The following is a 22,964-nucleotide window of genomic DNA, read 5'->3' as shown; positions in this document are numbered from 1 at the left end:
GGAGGAAATTCCGGTTGGTACGGCCCTGGCTGCAGCCCTTCGTCAGCTGTTCTCGCCAAAAATGCATTGATAACGTCATTGTTTAGTTAGGTAGATTTATGACAGACTAGAGTTTCATTAATACGCCTGCCCGCCAGGAGCGGCTGATATGTTGGAATAATGTCACTAGGATATCTTTTAGGACAAGCGATGTTTTGCGGGGCCAGCTGACGAAAGGCTGAAGCCAGGGCCGTACCTACCGGAGTTTCCTCCGATTAAGGAAACTTTAGGAGCCTGTATTTTAAGCCACATTCCTTTCTAATAAATAATAAACAAAATTCTAATAAAGACGATTCTACTTGGTGAGTACTACCTGACTAAACTTAAAAGAATTCAACTTCCTGTAAAACCGGAACCGGAAGTCTGATAGACCTGAAAGTAGTCTCAATCGATTTCTCATGTCGAGATTAATCGGATTAGCCGAATTCCTTAATCCTATAATACCTCTAACAGCGAACCCCACCAGTGGGTAATCCGAGCCAAAAATACCGAGAATAGAAAAATTTAGAAATGTCGGGTATCAGAAAGAGGATAGCAAAGGGCGTTATCTTGTAAGATATGAAGGGTTAGTCAGAGACATATTGGAAGAGAGGCAGTGGTAGATGTACATTAAGTTACAATTAGCAAATAGTTGGAGGCATGGAACGTTTTAATTCCCGAAAATTATTGTAACTTACGATTACACGATATGCATTGTGGGTTTGATTGCAAACGTCTACTCCTTATGCATAGTACTATGTAATGTATCAATCTATCAGTATTAATCAACGAAAAGCATCTGATTTGGTTGGATAGACAACTTTATCTTGGTGAATATTGATTATTTTATATTTGTACCCGTTAGAATTTTATGGATTCATATAACCAGTTTGTTTAACCGTTCAAGTTCAAATTTTTGCCACTGTTTTTCTTTTTAAGATAAAGGTACCTTTCTGTTCTCGAATTAACAGCCGGAGCCGTTTGTTTTAGTTCGAATCTGTGATCACAACATCAATTTTAGGAAAATCCAAAGATTGTCTCAAGATAGATGGAACAGGCCCAACCAGTCCTTGCACTGGCGTTATAATTACTTAAGTGCCATTTTAACTTAACTATTTTAGAGACTACAATTTGAATATATCTTAATGCAATGGCGTCTTCTTGTGACTACTATTATTATTACGGAAAATACCTACTAGAAAGTAATTTCTGATGAGATGGCGCCATACCATATTTATTTGCAGTTGTAGCTATTTCCAATGATAAATTCGTAAAGGCGTAAAAATTCTTGGTTGTCAACGGGACTGATAACACGCCGCTACTGCAAAAAAGCCCAACGACTTATACACTTACACACACACATGTGCATGCCACATATCTTGCCGTTTCGTTTTGGTCGTAATGATTGTTTTGCCTTTGATCCGAACAGCTCCTCCATCAGCTGCAATCTTTCAGGTGTAATTACACATGAGCGGTGATGTGTAGTGAGGCATTTTTATTATCAGAACAAGTAGTATCAGTCGAAAGAATGAGCGAATGTACAGTGTGTCACTAATAAAGATTTAGGAAGGTCACACACACTGACTAAATATAGGATTGGGCATTTTCTTTAGTTATATAGAGTGTAAAGAAGTCAGATATATCGCTTTGGAAAATGTGATAGAGATAATAGCGTAGGGTTGTGTCGCTTTTAATAAAAAGAAATATCTTATATGCTCGCGAATGAATAATTTGGGGTCGTTCATAAAATATTTCGCAAATCAGGGGGAAGGAGGGGTATTGCTTAGCGTGGCGAGATATGACAAAAAGGGACGGGGATCTAAGGAAATGTGACGTTGTTGTCACCTCTCGTAGTTTAGTAGTCAGAACATTGGTGCGTAAAGCCAAAGGTCCCGGGTTCGATTCCCGGCGGGGGTGTGACAACAGGAACAAAAAATGTTCCTCATTAATTTGAGGAAGTGTGTAGTGGGTAAAAATTGAGAATATTTCATATTAAAAAATATACATAAGTTGTAGAAACAACAACCTAATATGCTGAATGATTAAATTCTTCGAAAATTAGATTTTAAGATACAAGCTAATAAAAAAATTTAAAAATGCTGAGCAATGAACCACTAACAAGCAAAAAAACAAAATATTATGAATAATTACAAAAAAATCTGCAGTGTTTCTTTATATGCTGTCTATGACTATAATAGAATCACCGCCGGCGTAAATCCTAACGTATGCATTTAATTGTTTCGTAAGCAGGTACTTAATATTTTGAGAACAACGTTTCTCCTTAATGTTGTTCTTTATTACTGGATAAATCAATTAACTCGATATATACAACTTCAGGTAGACCGAATTTTGCAGCCGTAATGTTTAAGGATTTGTGGAAATTTACCAGGACTTTTATATTTAATCGTTCCCTTACGCTGTCTATTTTAATCACATTTCCTGTAATAATTGAAATTGGAAATTTTACAGTCAATAGATTTTCTACAACAGACGTAAGAACTCCTGAATTGTTTGACTGCAATAAAACAATGTTGAATTACTAAATGGAATCGTTAATCGAAATGGCGCGCAAGTTCTGCAAACTTCAATAACTCATTCTCGGTTTGGCCAATCGTTCAAAGGTAATTATTCTCAATTTCAAGCACGTGGGTATAATTTGTTACGAATTAGGAAAGCGTGGGCAATAGCTAACAGCGGCTTTTGACACAAAGAAATTACGACTTACGATTAATATGAATAGAGCTATCTTGTTATAAGGAGTAATTATTACACAATGAATGCCATCTTAGCACAGGAGGCGTATGATTGTTAACATATTTAGAACATTAATGTTCATTATCGTATATTATTTCGTGCTATAATCAGAAAAGTGGAGTAGTTATTACATCTCTAAGGCACGAAAATATCTGCCTATTACCAACCATTATAAATTACTAAACAATAGCGCGATATGTTACCGTCTGCTAATTTGGGCGTTAGTAAATTTTTGATTTTTAAGTTGATTTAAAGAAAAAACTTGAACGCGTGCAAGTGGGAAGTAGTTCACGAACATGGGCGAAAGACCGGAAGAATGGGTCTAGTGTGTCGTGGCGAGCCGCTTAAATCTTCAAGGAGAAACGTAGCCAGCACCTGGCCTGCAAACGTGCTATAAGCCCAGCACAGACATGGAAGACTGACGTAGGAGAAACATTTTTTTTTTATGTTTTCGTGGAAGAGGAGAAATCTTCAAAAGACACCCAGCCGTCCGTACGACTGGGTAGTGTCGGATTCCCGAGGAAGAAATCCTCGGACCTACCGACTAAAACCCCTCTACCTCAGGCCGTTCTAGGACCAACTAGGGTCCTCTTCAGCCGATAGTAGGAGAAACACTCACCTATATCTTTATAGGTTTATATAACCCAATCGGAATGGAGATATTCCCGGTGCAGTCACCGACACTATCAGAAACAATCGCATAGAAACCCAATCAGGTGCCGAAAAGTCAGTTATCCTCTGGGTGTGGTTGGATATCCATTTCCAAGGCGAAATAAAGAAATAAGGCATCAGACGGGGTCAAAAAATTACGGCAACTTCATTTCGGGTATTAAGACGTAAAGCGTGTAAGGTAAAAAAGCAACACATAGATTGGGTGTGTACCATGAACCTTTAGGGGGCTGTACATTTTTAGGCGAAGGCAGAGTAGATGCGAAAAACATGGTAGTTCGGACTAGCTGGGAGGCTAGAGAGCGCTCGATGATAATGTGATACCGCAAACGCCGCCCAGAGAGGGATATTCCGGAGTAGCTCATGTCCACCAAAATGCATATACCGATTTGTCTTCCACAAACTGGTGTGGACCGAGCGGCATGGCCTAGAGGTTTAGATCATTGCTTAGCATTCGGTAGGACGCCGGTTCGATTACGGATCCGTCTGCCTTGGTCCAAGTTTCTCTGTGGTTTCCTTGGATCACTTGGGCAAATGCAGGGGAAGTAAAATTTCACAGATAATCTTTCATTCTCTTTTGTCTTCATTTCGTCCGTCTCAGCTTTCTCACCCGAACCACCACCCAACTATTTCCACGATTCCTGAAAGCAGGCTGAAGAGGGCCTTCCGCCCTACCTTCAGGCGTAGTCCGGAGATACTGTCCGCTCACCAGCATTACTGGCTGGTGGGAATAAAACACCCAAAGTTTTTTTTTTTTAATTGGTGTGAGCAGTCGATTATTACGCCGCGTGTTCGGTTACGGTAAGAAGCAAGACACCTAATTCGTTGCATATTTCCTGATCATGAACGTACTAAAGATTTGGGTAGACCTGGACATGAGCGGTACTCACTTAGGTAGTCCTCAGGCAGTTTCAGTGGCTTCCTATAACTACTCCGTCTGACGGAGAAGGGGAGCCCTTTTTCATTCTGGTACACCTATACCGTTTTAGTGTGCAGGTAATCCAACGCAAGACATGTGCTGCACGATAAATCTAATGCTTCTAACGGACTTTGCTATGTTCCTTAGGTAAAACGGCAGCGGTGGCTCTAACCTTCGCGAGGTAATTAAATCTCAATTTTTCTCCCAATTATAAACCACAATGTAGGAATGCTGAGCACTATCAACAACGGTATTCATTAGTCCAAATTTTTTTCGCGTTTAATTACTTAAATCATAATTGTCAAATGAGGGGTTCATCATAGTATAAGTATTTGTTAGAGGTCTTAGTAATTTTTCAGTTAAAAATTCAAGCTGCAGGCACACGGAATTCTAAATCCCCATTTACTGATATTAACTGCTAACTTCAAATTTTGACAAGGACCTAAAAGGGCATCTAGTTATCAAAATGAATTTACTAAGCAGGTTGTACACGTGATATGATAATTTTTTGACCAAACCGAAGTTGTTGACAAGTTGTGGTGACAAATTTCCTTTTGATGAAGAATTTGCTTTGAAATGTTTTTGGTAATAGAACCGTGTTATTACAACATTAAATAAAAAAGAAAACAAAAGGAAATCTTTAAAATTAAAATTAGGGAGTCGCTAAAAATACATCTAAGAAAAGTCTAATTTAATTGGAAGCATCCATGAATTTTAAAGTCACAGTATTTCGTCACAAAGTATGTTATTCAGATTTAATACCTCCACGTCCTACGTCAATTCGTATTTTTATTATTCCAATATTTTTCACCCTACATCGTGTTGTAAAATGAATTTTTTATTTCCTCTGCAAAACAAAACAGGACACCCACGGGTAGATTCAATAAACGAAGAATTAGCTTAAGACCAAAACAAAATGTTGATTAACTCTTATTATATGTCGGTTACACATCAAAAAAATTGTAAAATTACTTCAAGTAACTCCAGTGGGTTGCAGAAGAAGCGAATTTTGTTTCCAAATGATGTGCATAGTGTTATCTTACACGTTTATTGGATTGCAATTGTAAACATTCGATAAAAGAAAAACGAAGCAGCTGATGAATGGAATCTACATAAAAGTAATACGTTGTCTATAAAAGAAGATTGATACTTGACACATAAAATTCAATTAAAAACATCATAAGTTCTCTCGTATTTACTTAATTATGATGCATAATCTATATTTTAAGAATATGACCTATTTAAGTTTGAACATAAATCATTTCATAGTTTCTGTAGGAGACCAATGTTTCTTGTTGAAGAGTATAGATAACAGTTAGTATTCAAAGCTTTCTATAAGATATAGCTTAAAGCTAAACAATCTGAACAACTAAGTATATTGTATTTACGAGTATAATTATTTATCGATTCGTAAATGAGACAAATGTTTTGCTCGTAGCATTTCGAATATGAAGGAGCTACAAAGCAACTCGGATGTGTAAAGATTGCTTGAGAATTTCACTTTACTCAATCAAATAGACAGAATTAGTAACTTTTAAGGAGGTGATGAAGAACAATTGCGCTGAAAATAGAAATTGGATGCTGTGGTAAATGATTGATTAAAAGAGACTTACCCAAATTACCACTATAAATTTTTCCCTGATTAGGTTGTGTTTTATGAAGAATGCGTTAACTACGTAATATGGCTTGTAAAGCCTAAGCTCCCATAAAACGATTACTGAACATATTCACATTCTTAAATTGAATTCCTTACTTGTTTGTCGAGGTATACGTTAAAGTCATTTTCAATCAGTAATATAGGCTTTTCTAGACTTTGACTAATGGTATTGAACGTATTTAAAGTTTCCTCAAATCTTTCTTATTTCCTGTTATCTTTTTCATTTCATCCTCCGCCTTTCGAATGTTTGGATTGGGTACGTACAATTATTAACAATGCCCACTCTGAATATTCGAATAATACAAATTTTCACAATAATCAGTTTATAGTGATAATTTCGAAGAGTCCCTTTTTTCAGTTCAATTAGCAAAGGTGCTCATTTAAAATCCAAAGTATAGATAACACGCAAATTGAATTTCCACCAATTTTCATTCTCTTAACGATTGTTTAGTCACTCTATGAGTTCATCAAAGGTACAACAGTTCTTGTGATTTTCGCATAACTCCTAACAGTCAATTGCAAAATCCGCATTTTCGCGGTGAGGAACCGCAAGTATTACAATTCCCTTTTCTAAATTAAATTTCAGGTCCTTTTATAGTTTATGTAAACTATATACCGAAAGGTATAGTTTTTCCATAAACTTCAAGCCACACACTGCTCTTTTCAATTTGCAAGTACACCATAAGCGATACAAAACAATAAGGGCAACTTCTTGATATCTTTTTTTATTGATGTTTTCAAAAACTTGCTATCGTCCTTTATTTTCGAGTTGCATACAAATGTTGAAGTTTCGAGTTTTGACTGCATGTCCATAATGTCTTGGTTGTCTGGAATATTAGAAAAAAACAACTTTTATCTTCTTCAGACACTTTTTTTTTACATAGAATACATCGGTGTCGGAAAAATTAAAGGAAAATCATCCCGTTTTCGTATTAAAACATAATCCTGTATTTGTCTAAGTAGGAATTATAATTGGCTATGCTTAAATTAAAAAGGTAATTTTTTGTTGCTGAGTTGTCCTAAACAAACGTCGAAATTTGCGCATCCTATAATTTGGAGCAACTGTAGATTTTCAGTTACGTGAAAATACGTTTATTACTATACAAAATAGTGGATTTCGTATTCAGCGTTAAGAGTAATCGGGTTTGGTTGATATAACAGGTCGCATTCTAAATGAAAAAAATCTAAAAAATTGATACTGATAATGACGGTGAGATAAAATAAATATCTGGTGTGCATGGAAAAAATTTTAATCTACTATCGTTAGAATGATAACAGTTCTGTATGGCAATGTGACGTTTTATTTGTAACTATATTCATAGAATGCTATATACATAGTGTAGCGAGCACGAGTGTGTTTGTGTGCGATCAGGCATACGTGTGTGTGAACGGCTTATCGATTCGCCGACTAGCCGCGGGCGCCTTTCTTTATGTGCGCCGTATTTGTAAATGTGTGTGTCGTACCTGCGTTCTGGGAAAGTAGTTAAACAGTTCAAAGAAAGGACAAACTATCCGGATGTTTCTAGAAGGCACCCGAAAGTAAACAAAGAGTATTTAAAGGAAGAGACGATCACCGAAAGGAGAAGAAATAAATTGACCGTTGTAGAAGTGAGTCGAGAAATAAATTGATAGTGATAGCAGTGAAATAAATGGCGCATGGAATAGTGATATATTAATAATTAGTGTAAATAAATAGTTTTGTTGTTATCAGTCTTAGAAGTAAGTTTTGTTAAACCCACTAAAAGGTATCGTTTTAGGTGCATCTTTGCTGTTTCCTGAGCGACATTACGAATACTTCAATTATTGGTTAATGTAATGAAGTCTTCAGATAGGAAATTAGTTCCTACTAGAGCAGTTTAATATCGCGGTCGTCTCAATTATAAGTGAAACATACGCAACATTTCTGTAAAAGACCTTTATTTGAGTAGTAACCAACAATAGGTTATTAAACTAGAAAATGAACACTGTTCCTTTATTAAGTAAAAAATGTTTTCAACCACTTTTAGTTATCGGATCTATGGTATCCAAAAGTTCCATGATAAATTTTGCCTCGGTATTTCAAATGGTGTTCTTACTTTCAACCGATTTTTCAGGTCATAATTTACTCTGAAAGTTAAAATCTTTTATTAGTTTAAAATTAGGTTATAATACTTGGGTCAAGTGCCCAAGATTCTGTATCTGATTTCAAAAATGTATTATTAGTAATAAGCTTTATTAAAAAAAACCTATCGAATTATTCGAAAATTAGTTGCTACTGTCCAGCAAATGGCTACTGTCGAAATTAACTAAATTCATTATTCATATTGATGTATTCGCTAACATGTTTATTGTCTGCTGCGTAACTATGGGATGGAACATGTGAAACTCAAACGCGAAAGACATTATCCTGTACATTACTTGCCTGAATGTAGGTATCTATCTAATCATAATCATCATACAGTCGTCAGTTCTACCACTTGTTGAACACGCAGTTCCACTCTTTCCTAGCCTGAGCTAATCTACGCATTTCCTTACAACTAGAACAACCCACATCCTTAACTATTTGCGAACAGTTATCTAATGTAGGTCTACCTCTACTTCTCCTAACTTCCGTTTCTGCCTCTAATATGTCTCTGACTAGACCTTCACGCCTGAGGTGTCCTACTAACCTATCTCGCCTAATCCTTATTAAGTTCCATAGAGATTTCCTATTCTTTTAATACCTCTTAATTTCTAATCTTCTCTATCCACGCTATTCTCACCATTATCATACAGAGCCGTGCTCCAAATATACACCTTTAACAACCTTTTTCAAATTTCAAATTTAACCGTTCGCTTCCTTCCTAGATACCTAAAATCGATCACTTCTTCTAATTTTTTGTCTGTTATCTTTATATTCGCCCTTTCTCTACTTTTTCTTCCCTTGCATACCAGTATTTTTTGTTTTACTTTTATTTATTTTCATACCGTACTGTTTTGTCAGTACCGCTTCCATTTTATTTAAAGCTATCTCTAGGTCCTCCTCGCTAGATGCTAATACTGCTATATCATCTGCAAATCTAAGCATACTAATTTTTTGACCCTGTATATCTATCCCTACAGTTGTACTGTCTTTAATGATGTTGATGGCGTCTTCGATGTATAGATTAAAAAGTAGCGCTGATAGTGTGCATCCCTGTCTGACTCCCTTCCTAATATTTACTTCTCTACGTTGCATCCCTAGCTCTATAACTGCCTGTTGCTCTTTATACAAAGTAAGTATCACTGTTCTATCTTTGTAACTCATACCTACATTTTTAAGTATATTTAATATCTTTTCCCATTTAACATTGTCAAAAGCTTTTTCTAAATCCTATGTACGCCACTTTTCTTTTTCTATCGTTTTCTTTATTGTTACCCGTAAAGCTTGAATGGCCTCCCGCGTTCCTCTATTTCTTCTAAACCCACATTGATCTTCCCGTAACAGTTCTTCCGCTCTTTTTTCCATCCTCCTCTGTACAATATTAGTTAAGATTTTTGACGCATGGGAAGTTAAGCTAATTGTTCTAAATGTCTCGCACCTATCCGTGCCCTTCTTTTTAGGTAATGTTACTACTACGTTCAGTTGATAATCCTCTGGGACTTTCCCCGTCTCGTGAATGTGACTAACTAGCTTAAACATACGATCTCTAATCTCTTGTCCTGTATGTTTTAGAATTTCCGCCTGTATCCCATATACACCTGGCGCCTTATTATTCTTTAAATTTTTTAATGCTACATCGAACTCTTCTCTTATTATGGGATAACCAAGCTCATCTATCTCCACACTATCTTCCTTGGCCTGCGTAAAGGTTCTGTAAATATTCTTTCCACCTATCTGCCTTTTTCTCATTTTCTATCAAAATGACCCCTGCCTCGTTTCTTATATTATTACTACTGTATCCTACATTCTAAAATTCCTTTTAATTATATTATACGCCTAATCGATTTTACATACTTCAAACTTTTCTTCTACTTCTTTACACATCCTATCAATCCACTATTCCTTAGCTGCTCTACACTTCCTAATTATTTCCCACTTTGTAGCTTTAAATCTTTTTTGCCCTTCTTCGTCTGTCTTGTTTTTGTGTTTCCGCCTTTCGTCTATTAATCCTACAATCTCATTTGTTATGCAGGGTTTCCTACTTTCGTTTTGTTTAAGCCCTAGTATATCTGTAGCTGCTGACTTTAGGCAAGTTTGAATGAGCGTAACTTAAATAACTGAGGTAAATTTGGATGATTCTTTCTTCTTTCATTGTAAATATTACGTTGGATTCAATTTCTGTCTCCCATCAAATCGATTGATTTAAGATTTATCAGTCCAACTTCTAAAGTTTAAGATGCATATGCACTAGAGTACGAATACATTCGAGGCAAGACTAGGAGAAACACATGCCTCATTAATTCTGGGAAAATATGAACGAAATAGGCCAATGTAACGAAAGCGGCAGCATCCGGTTATGCGCCACATTTTATTTCATTTCATATTCAGTTAATAAATGATTGCTAGTGATGACGATTATTAATAGAACGATGCAAACAAGGTAAATATGCATGAATGCCGTCCAGATCAAATCAAATTCTCTTTGAAGTACCTATCGATTTGAGACGGATAGAGTTCGAATAGCCTCGGTATGGACCTAAAAAGTTTGCCGCGCCTAGGTTGTTTGTCCATAGTAGATCTTTCTGCATCGTCTTACCTCGAACGTGTTCGAGTTAAGAAGTATACGCACCTTAAGAGGGTTCTCTTGAAATTCTGTAAAAATATTGATAAATACAATTCATTTTTTATGAAAAAGTACCTATGTCTTATGTAAAATATGACCAAACAAACCCACCTTGCTGTTTGATTTAAATTTCATCAGTAACCTTCTTTTTTGCGGTCACATTAATTATTTGGTGGTTTCTGAAAGAAGCTTTTCCTAAAAATAAATATGTCGCATTTTCGCCAAATGTAAAGAACTCTGAATTATTTTTGGAACAAACTCATTTTCTCTTGCCAGTTATTTAAGTAGATTTCCTAGAAAATGTACATCGAAAATAAGTACTAGTTTTCCTCTCTGTCTGGTAATTTATTTAAAGGACATTTAAAAAAAATTAATACAAGCCCCAGTAATTGCCCTATTTTGTTTTTGGGATGATAATAGTATATATATTTATCCAATATGAACAGTGATAAATAGTTAGGCCGATATTTTTCTTTGTATAGACGTATAGAGCAATTTTATTTGTTTCTCTTCTATATAAAACCATATTTGTTACGATATAATTGCTTTTGTAGCATCTGCCATGAACATCTATTTTCTTAATGTACATTTTCCTAGAAGCGGATGAACTTAACTTTTCTGTAGAAACCATTGGATGAGTTTATATACCTAGCTGAGGAACTAATCTGAGCTTTAACGCAGTTTACGCGCCGAACAAAACAAATTGTGTTCTGTGTGCATTTTAGATCATAAACCGAAAAGTGGTTACGTAGGACAGAACCAGCAAAAATGTTAAAGGGTAGATAGACAAAGTCTTTACCTACAACACACTAGTAAAAAAAGATGACATTCTCGTCAGTTACTAAGGAAGCTGTTTTAAAGGGCTAAGGTGCCAAGTAACTCTCACTGAGCCCTTATAGCCTCTGTAATACTTACATATTATGGATTTCATTTGATCCCCACATTTTAGATTTATAATTATGTTATTGATATCATTTGTTGTATCATCTTTCAGGGCCTTAGAAGCACTTAAGCTTTCTGGTGGCGAAAAAAAAAAAAAAAATTGGGCAGTTTTCAATTTTTGCGATTATTCCTCTTGTAGGTATTTAACTTTTGTCCTTCACATTTGGGGAAACCACTTTGCTGCGAAAAATGTTAGTGGTAATTTGAGGTGTCTCTATTTCCAACTTACTTTCCAAATTCAAAATCAATGAACCTTTTAAATGCCATTTCTTCCCTATTTATTCAATTGGAGTGTAGGTTTAAAGCCAGCATCTTTATGTACATTTATTTCGGTAAAGGGCTAGCACTTGTTATCCAAACATACATGAGTAGTATAACTAGCGGGATACTGTTACAGTTCGATGGCCAGTCCCTTCTCAGTCCCTTCCCATGACCTCTAATGGCATCTTACATATCATTCGAAACGTTGTGCGTTGTAAAAATGTATTTTGATTGTCCTCTAAGACTTCTTTAGCTTAAGAGCCTCTATATTGCCTTCGGAGTGGGAGGAGCCTATCTTCTTAGAAGTCAACAATATATTATTTAATTCCTGAAGACCTAAACCCAGAACTTGATATTTCTGATGTATCTAAACTGTAATAGTTGGATATGCAACCTCTTCACAAATTAATTGTGCCACTTGATCATCTCCACTTATCAAGAAATCATTAAATGATTGATTAAAAAATAACACTTTAATCTCACTCCTATGTCCTCGTCAATTACACCTGCTCCCACGTCTATGGAATATTTCACGGTTAATCCAGATCTTGCAGCTGTACGACCATAATTGCTATTTATATTTTAATTCCTTTCTCTGCAAAGAGCTGACCACGAGTGGGGACTATACAATCGTTTGCGCTTCTTAAATCATTACCTGCCGCCTTTAATGTTGTTCTTGATAAGGGTTGAATAGATTTTGTTAATTTCATGTTTTAAAATAGGAGACTCCATTTTATAATGAATAAACTATAAACATGCAATAAAGCGAACTAAATATTATTCCAAATCATTCACTTGTGTATTTACTACCTATTTGTTGATACTGTAACTGCTTTGTTTATCAGGTATTTATAGTAACTTGATTTTAGGATGATTTAATGTTAAAAGTTAATAACTGATAGTAAAACTGTTGCATTGTTGTTTTAAAAGTTTCTAATGCAAAGTAATTAGGAATGTAGGACGATTTAATAAAGCCGAATATACATCCAACGATTTATGCAATTTTTAAATCGAACGATGCGTATTTGCTGATCAACTCTTTACAACTATTTCTATTCACTTCTAAAGTGTTAATAGTAGTAGTATCAACGAAATAGTGGCGAATGTACTATGTGTGTTAATTAAAAAAAAAAGAGTTTAACCCGAGACTGTCTACCTAGCAGTCAAACAGATATTTAGGTAACTGTCTTGTTGTTTCTTCTTTTTTTTATAAGAAAACCTTTCAGAATGTCTGCAATTCATATCCATAAAGGAAGTATTATTTAATAATTCTGTTTAGATTAAATTGTAATCTTAGATCAAAGAAATACCTATGTAATCAATAATCATTTGATAGTCGGTTGTTTTTCTGTATTAATGACTAATAAATAATAATCATTTAATTCTTACACATGAATGGATAAACAAACTGCATTGCGTTAATATCAGAATTCTCTCACTCTCTTGAATCATTCGGGTTTGGATACTTAAAATTCATTGTCGTTATTCATTCGCTTCACATTTAGACAAGCACGCATATATACTTCACAGACACTACCTGTCAAGAAATAAATTTCACAATACAAATGATGCTAGTTATCATAATAATCAGGCGAGGGCAGAAGCTAGAATGTAACAATGCAAAACTGTCAAAAAGAGGATAAAAGAGGCGTTGTTTTCAAAGCTTCTCTTCCACAATATTGTGGTTATTTATAAATTTTCCAGGCAAATATAGTAGGTGCCTATCTACACGTAATAGTGACAAATATTGACACATGCTTCTTTGTATTGTTGTTAATTCATTGATAAATAACACTATGGAGGAACTAACATGAAGATTTATATTCCAAATAAGCACAAATAATTTTTCGGCCATATATTTCCTCACATATAGTTCTAGCTGGCCTTTATTCTATATAAGAGAGTGTTCAGTCCTTTGAATGTGTGTAATTCATTCAACAGTACTGTAAAATAGCTTTTACATTATGTGTACAGATAATTTTTATTAACTTTGAACTACACTAATAGTCTCTTACATTCATCCTGGACAATGTTATATTGGTGTACTTATGTTGTGTCTGGGGAAGTGTTAGACTCTTCGGATTTATTTTTTGTTCAGTTTTCCTCGAGGAGAGGAAATCTTCAAAAAACACCCCTTGAAAGGTGGTAGTGTAAGATTCGTCGAAGCATCTATTGACTAAAACCGCTCTTCGAGTAGGGAGATCAACTCGGAGATTATACATCCCAGGGAAGGTTTAGGAGAGGAATATTTTGGGAAGAAACCTTGAAACGGAAATTGGTGGTCCACCTCGGATGAGTTAGGTGGGCACTCGCGTTAAAAAGCGAAACTATAAATGAGCGGGAGGGAGCAGCTCATAGTGGAAGATGACAGGGCCGTCTGAAACGGTGTTTGGTTTATGGGCGAAATCGGAAAAGTGTTGAGATGGACGAGATTGAGTGAAATGACGCTGAGGTCCGGAGATTTGCTGCGAATCTGATTGCAGCCTCAGGGAGTGAAGATAGATCAGTTTCTTTCCGAATTTGGCCGTTTCTGATGAACCAGGAGTAGTCGATGCGGAACGAAGAATCCGCATGTAAGTGTCTTGATAGAGTTGTAGGCTGTTGGGAAGTGCGCAGTTTTCATCTGCGGTACCAATTTAGGAGCCGGAGCAGAAACTTATTAATTTTTGCGGAGCACTAAAGAATGGTTTCAGCGGAGATTATAAGGGCGAAAGAATCGAGAGGATCGAAGGATGGGACAGCATGTCTCTACAGAACATAGAACCGGCCATGGCGAGTTTCCTGGTGGACAAGGCAGAGCCAACGCAAATACGAAGTGTTCTATCCGAGAGGAAAGATCTGATAACCCTGATTAGGAAATGTGCCAAGCTGGATTTAAGACTTGCTGGATGTCAAGCAGAAGTATGGGTGCGTGACAACGCTTGTTGTCAACAATGTGTCCGAAAACACGAAGAAGTTGGTGGCCGGTGCCGTGGTGGCCGCGGAAACCGTGTCGGAAGTCAGTGAGGAAGTTGTTTCGCTCCACGTGATGAAGAAGCCGGACTAATTCGACTGCTTTAGCGACAAACTTGAGGGAAATTCTTTCTTTTGTCTTCTATTTTTCAGAGATTGNTAATATTTACTTCTCTACGTTGCATCCCTAGCTCTATAACTGCCTGTTGCTCTTTATACAAAGTAAGTATCACTGTTCTATCTTTGTAACTCATACCTACATTTTTAAGTATATTTAATATCTTTTCCCATTTAACATTGTCAAAAGCTTTTTCTAAATCCTATGTACGCCACTTTTCTTTTTCTATCGTTTTCTTTATTGTTACCCGTAAAGCTTGAATGGCCTCCCGCGTTCCTCTATTTCTTCTAAACCCACATTGATCTTCCCGTAACAGTTCTTCCGCTCTTTTTTCCATCCTCCTCTGTACAATATTAGTTAAGATTTTTGACGCATGGGAAGTTAAGCTAATTGTTCTAAATGTCTCGCACCTATCCGTGCCCTTCTTTTTAGGTAATGTTACTACTACGTTCAGTTGATAATCCTCTGGGACTTTCCCCGTCTCGTGAATGTGACTAACTAGCTTAAACATACGATCTCTAATCTCTTGTCCTGTATGTTTTAGAATTTCCGCCTGTATCCCATATACACCTGGCGCCTTATTATTCTTTAAATTTTTTAATGCTACATCGAACTCTTCTCTTATTATGGGATAACCAAGCTCATCTATCTCCACACTACCTTCCTTCTCTATTATATCTCCTAACTCAAGGCCTGCGTAAAGGTTCTGTAAATATTTATTCCACCTATCTGCCTTTTTCTCATTTTCTATCAAAATGACCCCTGCCTCGTTTCTTATATTATTACTACTGTATCCTACATTCTAAAATTCCTTTTAATTATATTATACGCCTAATCGATTTTACATACTTCAAACTTTTCTTCTACTTCTTTACACATCCTATCAATCCACTATTCCTTAGCTGCTCTACACTTCCTAATTATTTCCCACTTTGTAGCTTTAAATCTTTTTTGCCCTTCTTCGTCTGTCTTGTTTTTGTGTTTCCGCCTTTCGTCTATTAATCCTACAATCTCATTTGTTATGCAGGGTTTCCTACTTTCGTTTTGTTTAAGCCCTAGTATATCTGTAGCTGCTGACTTTAGGCAAGTTTGAATGAGCGTAACTTAAATAACTGAGGTAAATTTGGATGATTCTTTCTTCTTTCATTGTAAATATTACGTTGGATTCAATTTCTGTCTCCCATCAAATCGATTGATTTAAGATTTATCAGTCCAACTTCTAAAGTTTAAGATGCATATGCACTAGAGTACGAATACATTCGAGGCAAGACTAGGAGAAACACATGCCTCATTAATTCTGGGAAAATATGAACGAAATAGGCCAATGTAACGAAAGCGGCAGCATCCGGTTATGCGCCACATTTTATTTCATTTCATATTCAGTTAATAAATGATTGCTAGTGATGACGATTATTAATAGAACGATGCAAACAAGGTAAATATGCATGAATGCCGTCCAGATCAAATCAAATTCTCTTTGAAGTACCTATCGATTTGAGACGGATAGAGTTCGAATAGCCTCGGTATGGACCTAAAAAGTTTGCCGCGCCTAGGTTGTTTGTCCATAGTAGATCTTTCTGCATCGTCTTACCTCGAACGTGTTCGAGTTAAGAAGTATACGCACCTTAAGAGGGTTCTCTTGAAATTCTGTAAAAATATTGATAAATACAATTCATTTTTTATGAAAAAGTACCTATGTCTTATGTAAAATATGACCAAACAAACCCACCTTGCTGTTTGATTTAAATTTCATCAGTAACCTTCTTTTTTGCGGTCACATTAATTATTTGGTGGTTTCTGAAAGAAGCTTTTCCTAAAAATAAATATGTCGCATTTTCGCCAAATGTAAAGAACTCTGAATTATTTTTGGAACAAACTCATTTTCTCTTGCCAGTTATTTAAGTAGATTTCCTAGAAAATGTACATCGAAAATAAGTACTAGTTTTCCTCTCTGTCTGGTAATTTATTTAAAGGACATTTAAAAAAAATTAATACAAGCCCCAGTAATTGCCCTATTTTGTTTTTGGGATGATAATAGTATATATATTTATCCAATATGAACAGTGATAAATAGTTAGGCCGATATTTTTCTTTGTATAGACGTATAGAGCAATTTTATTTGTTTCTCTTCTATATAAAACCATATTTGTTACGATATAATTGCTTTTGTAGCATCTGCCATGAACATCTATTTTCTTAATGTACATTTTCCTAGAAGCGGATGAACTTAACTTTTCTGTAGAAACCATTGGATGAGTTTATATACCTAGCTGAGGAACTAATCTGAGCTTTAACGCAGTTTACGCGCCGAACAAAACAAATTGTGTTCTGTGTGCATTTTAGATCATAAACCGAAAAGTGGTTACGTAGGACAGAACCAGCAAAAATGTTAAAGGGTAGATAGACAAAGTCTTTACCTACAACACACTAGTAAAAAAAGATGACATTCTCGTCAGTTACTAAGGAAGCTGTTTTAAAGGGCTAAGGTGCCAAGTAACTCTCACTGAGCCCTTATAGCCTCTGTAATACTTACATATTATGGATTTCATTTGATCCCCACATTTAAGATTTATAATTATGTTATTGATATCATTTGTTGTATCATCTTTCAGGGCCTTAGAAGCACTTAAGCTTTCTGGTGGCGAAAAAAAAAAAAAAAATTGGGCAGTTTTCAATTTTTGCGATTATTCCTCTTGTAGGTATTTAACTTTTGTCCTTCACATTTGGGGAAACCACTTTGCTGCGAAAAATGTTAGTGGTAATTTGAGGTGTCTCTATTTCCAACTTACTTTCCAAATTCAAAATCAATGAACCTTTTAAATGCCATTTCTTCCCTATTTATTCAATTGGAGTGTAGGTTTAAAGCCAGCATCTTTATGTATATTTATTTCAGTAAAGGGCTATCACTTGTTATCCGAACATACAGGAGTAGTATAGCTAGCGGGATACTGTTACAGTTCGATGGCCAGTCCCTTCTCAGTCCCTTCCCATGACCTCTAATGGCATCTTACATATCATTCGAAACGTTGTGCGTTGTAAAAATATCAACAACGGTATTCATTAGTCCAAATTTTTTNGTATTCAAAGCTTTCTATAAGATATAGCTTAAAGCTAAACAATCTGAACAACTAAGTATATTGTATTTACGAGTATAATTATTTATCGATTCGTAAATGAGACAAATGTTTTGCTCGTAGCATTTCGAATATGAAGGAGCTACAAAGCAACTCGGATGTGTAAAGATTGCTTGAGAATTTCACTTTACTCAATCAAATAGACAGAATTAGTAACTTTTAAGGAGGTGATGAAGAACAATTGCGCTGAAAATAGAAATTGGATGCTGTGGTAAATGATTGATTAAAAAATAACACTTTAATCTCACTCCTATGTCCTCGTCAATTACACCTGCTCCCACGTCTATGGAATATTTCACGGTTAATCCAGATCTTGCAGCTGTACGACCATAATTGCTATTTATATTTTAATTCCTGTCTCTGCAAAGAGCTGACCACGAGTGGGGACTATACAATCGTTTGCGCTTCTTAAATCATTACCTGCCGCCTTTAATGTTGTTCTTGATAAGGGTTGAATAGATTTTGTTAATTTCATGTTTTAAAATAGGAGACTCCATTTTATAATGAATAAACTATAAACATGCAATAAAGCGAACTAAATATTATTCCAAATCATTCACTTGTGTATTTACTGGCTATTTGTTGATACTGTAACTGCTTTGTTTATCAGGTATTTATAGTAACTTGATTTTAGGATGATTTAAAACTGTTGCATTGTTGTTTTAAAAGTTTCTAATGCAAAGTAATTAGGAATGTAGGACGATTTAACAAAGCCGAATATACATCCAACGATTTATGCAATTTTTAAATCGAACGATGCGTATTTGCTGATCAACTCTTTACAACTATTTCTATTCACTTCTAAAGTGTTAATAGTAGTAGTATCAACGAAATAGTGGCGAATGTACTATGTGTGTTAATTAAAAAAAAAAGAGTTTAACCCGAGACTGTCTACCTAGCAGTCAAACAGATATTTAGGTAACTGTCTTGTTGTTTCTTCTTTTTTTTATAAGAAAACCTTTCAGAATGTCTGCAATTCATATCCATAAAGGAAGTATTATTTAATAATTCTGTTTAGATTAAATTGTAATCTTAGATCAAAGAAATACCTATGTAATCAATAATCATTTGATAGTCGGTTGTTTTTCTGTATTAATGACTAATAAATAATAATCATTTAATTCTTACACATGAATGGATAAACAAACTGCATTGCGTTAATATCAGAATTCTCTCACTCTCTTGAATCATTCGGGTTTGGATACTTAAAATTCATTGTCGTTATTCATTCGCTTCACATTTAGACAAGCACGCATATATACTTCACAGACACTACCTGTCAAGAAATAAATTTCACAATACAAATGATGCTAGTTATCATAATAATCAGGCGAGGGCAGAAGCTAGAATGTAACAATGCAAAACTGTCAAAAAGAGGATAAAAGAGGCGTTGTTTTCAAAGCTTCTCTTCCACAATATTGTGGTTATTTATAAATTTTCCAGGCAAATATAGTAGGTGCCTATCTACACGTAATAGTGACAAATATTGACACATGCTTCCTTGTATTGTTATTAATTCATTGATAAATAACACTATGGAGGAATTAACATGAAGATTTATATTCCAAATAAGCACAAATAATTTTTCGGCCATATATTTCCTCACATATAGTTCTAGCTGGCCTTTATTCTATATAAGAGAGTGTTCAATCCTTTGAATGTGTGTAATTCATTCAACAGTACTGTAAAATAGCTTTTACATTATGTGTACAGATAATTTTTATTAACTTTGAACTACACTAATAGTCTCTTACATTCATCCTGGACAATGTTATATTGGTGTACTTATGTTGTGTCTGGGGAAGCGTTAGACTCTTCGGATTTATTTTTTGTTCAGTTTTCCTCGAGGAGAGGAAATCTTCAAAAAACACCCCTTGAAAGGTGGTAGTGTAAGATTCGTCGAAGCATCTATTGACTAAAACCGCTCTTCGAGTAGGGAGATCAACTCGGAGATTATACATCCCAGGGAAGGTTTAGGAGAGGAATATTTTGGGAAGAAACCTTGAAACGGAAATTGGTGGTCCACCTCGGATGAGTTAGGTGGGCACTCGCGTTAAAAAGCGAAACTATAAATGAGCGGGAGGGAGCAGCTCATAGTGGAAGATGACAGGGCCGTCTGAAACGGTGTTTGGTTTATGGGCGAAATCGGAAAAGTGTTGAGATGGACGAGATTGAGTGAAATGACGCTGAGGTCCGGAGATTTGCTGCGAATCTGATTGCAGCCTCAGGGAGTGAAGATAGATCAGTTTCTTTCCGAATTTGGCCGTTTCTGATGAACCAGGAGTAGTCGATGCGGAACGAAGAATCCGCATGTAAGTGTCTTGATAGAGTTGTAGGCTGTTGGGAAGTGCGCAGTTTTCATCTGCGGTACCAATTTAGGAGCCGGAGCAGAAACTTATTAATTTTTGCGGAGCACTAAAGAATGGTTTCAGCGGAGATTATAAGGGCGAAAGAATCGAGAGGATCGAAGGATGGGACAGCATGTCTCTACAGAACATAGAACCGGCCATGGCGAGTTTCCTGGTGGACAAGGCAGAGCCAACGCAAATACGAAGTGTTCTATCCGAGAGGAAAGATCTGATAACCCTGATTAGGAAATGTGCCAAGCTGGATTTAAGACTTGCTGGATGTCAAGCAGAAGTATGGGTGCGTGACAACGCTTGTTGTCAACAATGTGTCCGAAAACACGAAGAAGTTGGTGGCCGGTGCCGTGGTGGCCGCGGAAACCGTGTCGGAAGTCAGTGAGGAAGTTGTTTCGCTCCACGTGATGAAGAAGCCGGACTAATTCGACTGCTTTAGCGACAAACTTGAGGGAAATTCTTTCTTTTGTCTTCTATTTTTCAGAGATTGGAAGGTGAGGAAGATTTCGCTGAGAGACGAGTGGTTAAAGTTAAGAGTTACAGTTAACAGAGGGGTCGAAGTTTTGGGAAGCGGCTTTAGTTCGCTCGTGCAAGTCGGCAAGTTCCTCAAAGCTGGGTAGTGAGGAGGACTGGAGACAGAAACAGTTTGCAAAGATTGCAGCTTTTCCTCATCAGAAGAATATACGACGTCGTTTTGGTTTAGCGGCGGGAGATGTGGAATTGTATTTCGAAGAGAGCAGGTCACTTTCCAAATGCTTTTGTAGAGATATGTTTATATTCAACCCTATAAATAAATATTAAGGCCTAGGGGTTATCGACATTTAGAAACAAAAATCATTTTAATAGTTGTATATAGTAAACTACATTTGGCGATTTTTGAATGTCATTTACACTAATTTTAGAATTTCTTCCAGTTTTCATAGTAATAAGAAATAGGAAGTATCACTGAAAAAAAAACAACAAATCTACTTTTAAATTACTTTGAGAGTAATTTTTAATATCTTCATTATAGAGGCAGGGAAAAAATGTATAACTTCTGTAACGTACATTTTTTACTCAGATCTGGTATGTGAATTTAATAAATAGTCCTGAAATTTTTGACACATCCTGCATATGAAGGCTAAATGAAAAGCTGGTGTGACGTGATAAAATTCGAATAATCTGTTTTACTCCCGAGCGTGTTTCGAATAATTCAGACAGTTTGTCACGGCTCCTGTTCAATTCTGCAAAATGACTTTAAATCGAATTGTAGCTATTTTATTAACGTGTTACTTGCCAGTAATTTAAACGGATTTAATTGTATTGCAGATGTCTCTCGCCCCAACAGAAAAGCGTGAGTTCGGACTGCCGCCCTATATATCCCAATTATCCTTTCTCACCCTACGCTAGTCCCACCAATTCTCCACGTAGCCGCAAAAAACAACCGCTAAGGGAATCCCGAAGAGTGTCGATCGAGAAATTCGGAATGTACATCCAGCTTAATCAGTATAAATTAATGGACTCCATCGGACAGGTAAGTTATGAAAAATTATTTGATTACTTTAAGTGCTATTTTCATTGAACATTACAGTAGACTTACTGATAGTATAAACATGACGTAATGGAAGTTCTATATAATATGTACCATAAAACGTGAAAAAACTAAATCTTTGGCTATAGAATCGAATGCCCACTGGCCTCAAAAATCGGTATTTAGCTGTTAGTATTACACCATTGCTGAAGATCATCGATATGTTGGAACTTCTACAATCGTACTAGTTCTAGAGATAGGTATTCTGTTCGTGTATACTTTTGATAGGCAGGTACATGCCCTTTGTTAGTACTACAGTTAAAACGTACGATGTTCGCACTACTTTAACACATTTATTTGATTCCTTTATCAGAAACCTTTATTACACTTTATTATTTTAAATTATTACACATAGTTGATGGCAAAATGAACAACTAACCTAGATTTCACCTATAGATTTTCCGATCAAAACAGGTAAAAGAGTTAGATGCGTCGATAAATCTAAAACTTTATTTACTTGGTCTAGAGATGGAATCTTTAGAACTAATAATAATACCTAATACCTGGATGATTTGGTCGTTATTTGCACTTACATGTTTTGTATTACTTTGACATAACATGCCTGATATTTAATAAGCTTAAGATTATTGAGATCTTAAATGTTTGAAATTATTTTTCATTGTGGAAAACACTATTTCAAGATCTTCACAGGAAGTTTGAATTTGAAATGCTCGAGTTTGTCAGAGCGTGACGTTATGCGTGGATTGATCCAAAATGCGTACAGGTATACTACCTACATACGAGGGTGGATTGATAAGTTTCCGGCCTAACCAAGAGATGACGCCACTAGGCCTACCTTGAGGTGACATTCTATAGTACCATCCTTGGATAGCTTGTAGCTATAGTTTCAGCCCGATCTCCTTGCTAGTGTAGGTTTGACAGCACG

The 22,964-nt window shown here is 35.9% G+C and overlaps 1 protein-coding gene across 2 annotated transcripts in view; it reads left to right on the top strand.

The window, feature by feature from the left end:
- Positions 1-22,964, top strand: part of LOC108739778 (calcium/calmodulin-dependent protein kinase kinase 2) — a 159,186-nt gene that overhangs the window by 10,912 nt on the left and 125,310 nt on the right. For both annotated transcript variants that reach the window (XM_025979790.1, XM_018473836.1), the window contains exon 2: positions 21,817-22,021. In XM_025979790.1, coding sequence (XP_025835575.1) covers positions 21,974-22,021 — 48 coding nt within the window. In that variant the 5' untranslated portion in view covers positions 21,817-21,973. The remainder of the gene's footprint in view (positions 1-21,816; positions 22,022-22,964) is intronic.

Source organism: Agrilus planipennis, unplaced genomic scaffold (genome assembly GCF_000699045.2).
Source record: "Agrilus planipennis isolate EAB-ADULT unplaced genomic scaffold, Apla_2.0 scaffold233, whole genome shotgun sequence".
Taxonomy (NCBI): Eukaryota; Metazoa; Arthropoda; class Insecta; order Coleoptera; family Buprestidae; genus Agrilus; species Agrilus planipennis.
This window is presented reverse-complemented; position numbering and strand designations above follow the sequence as displayed.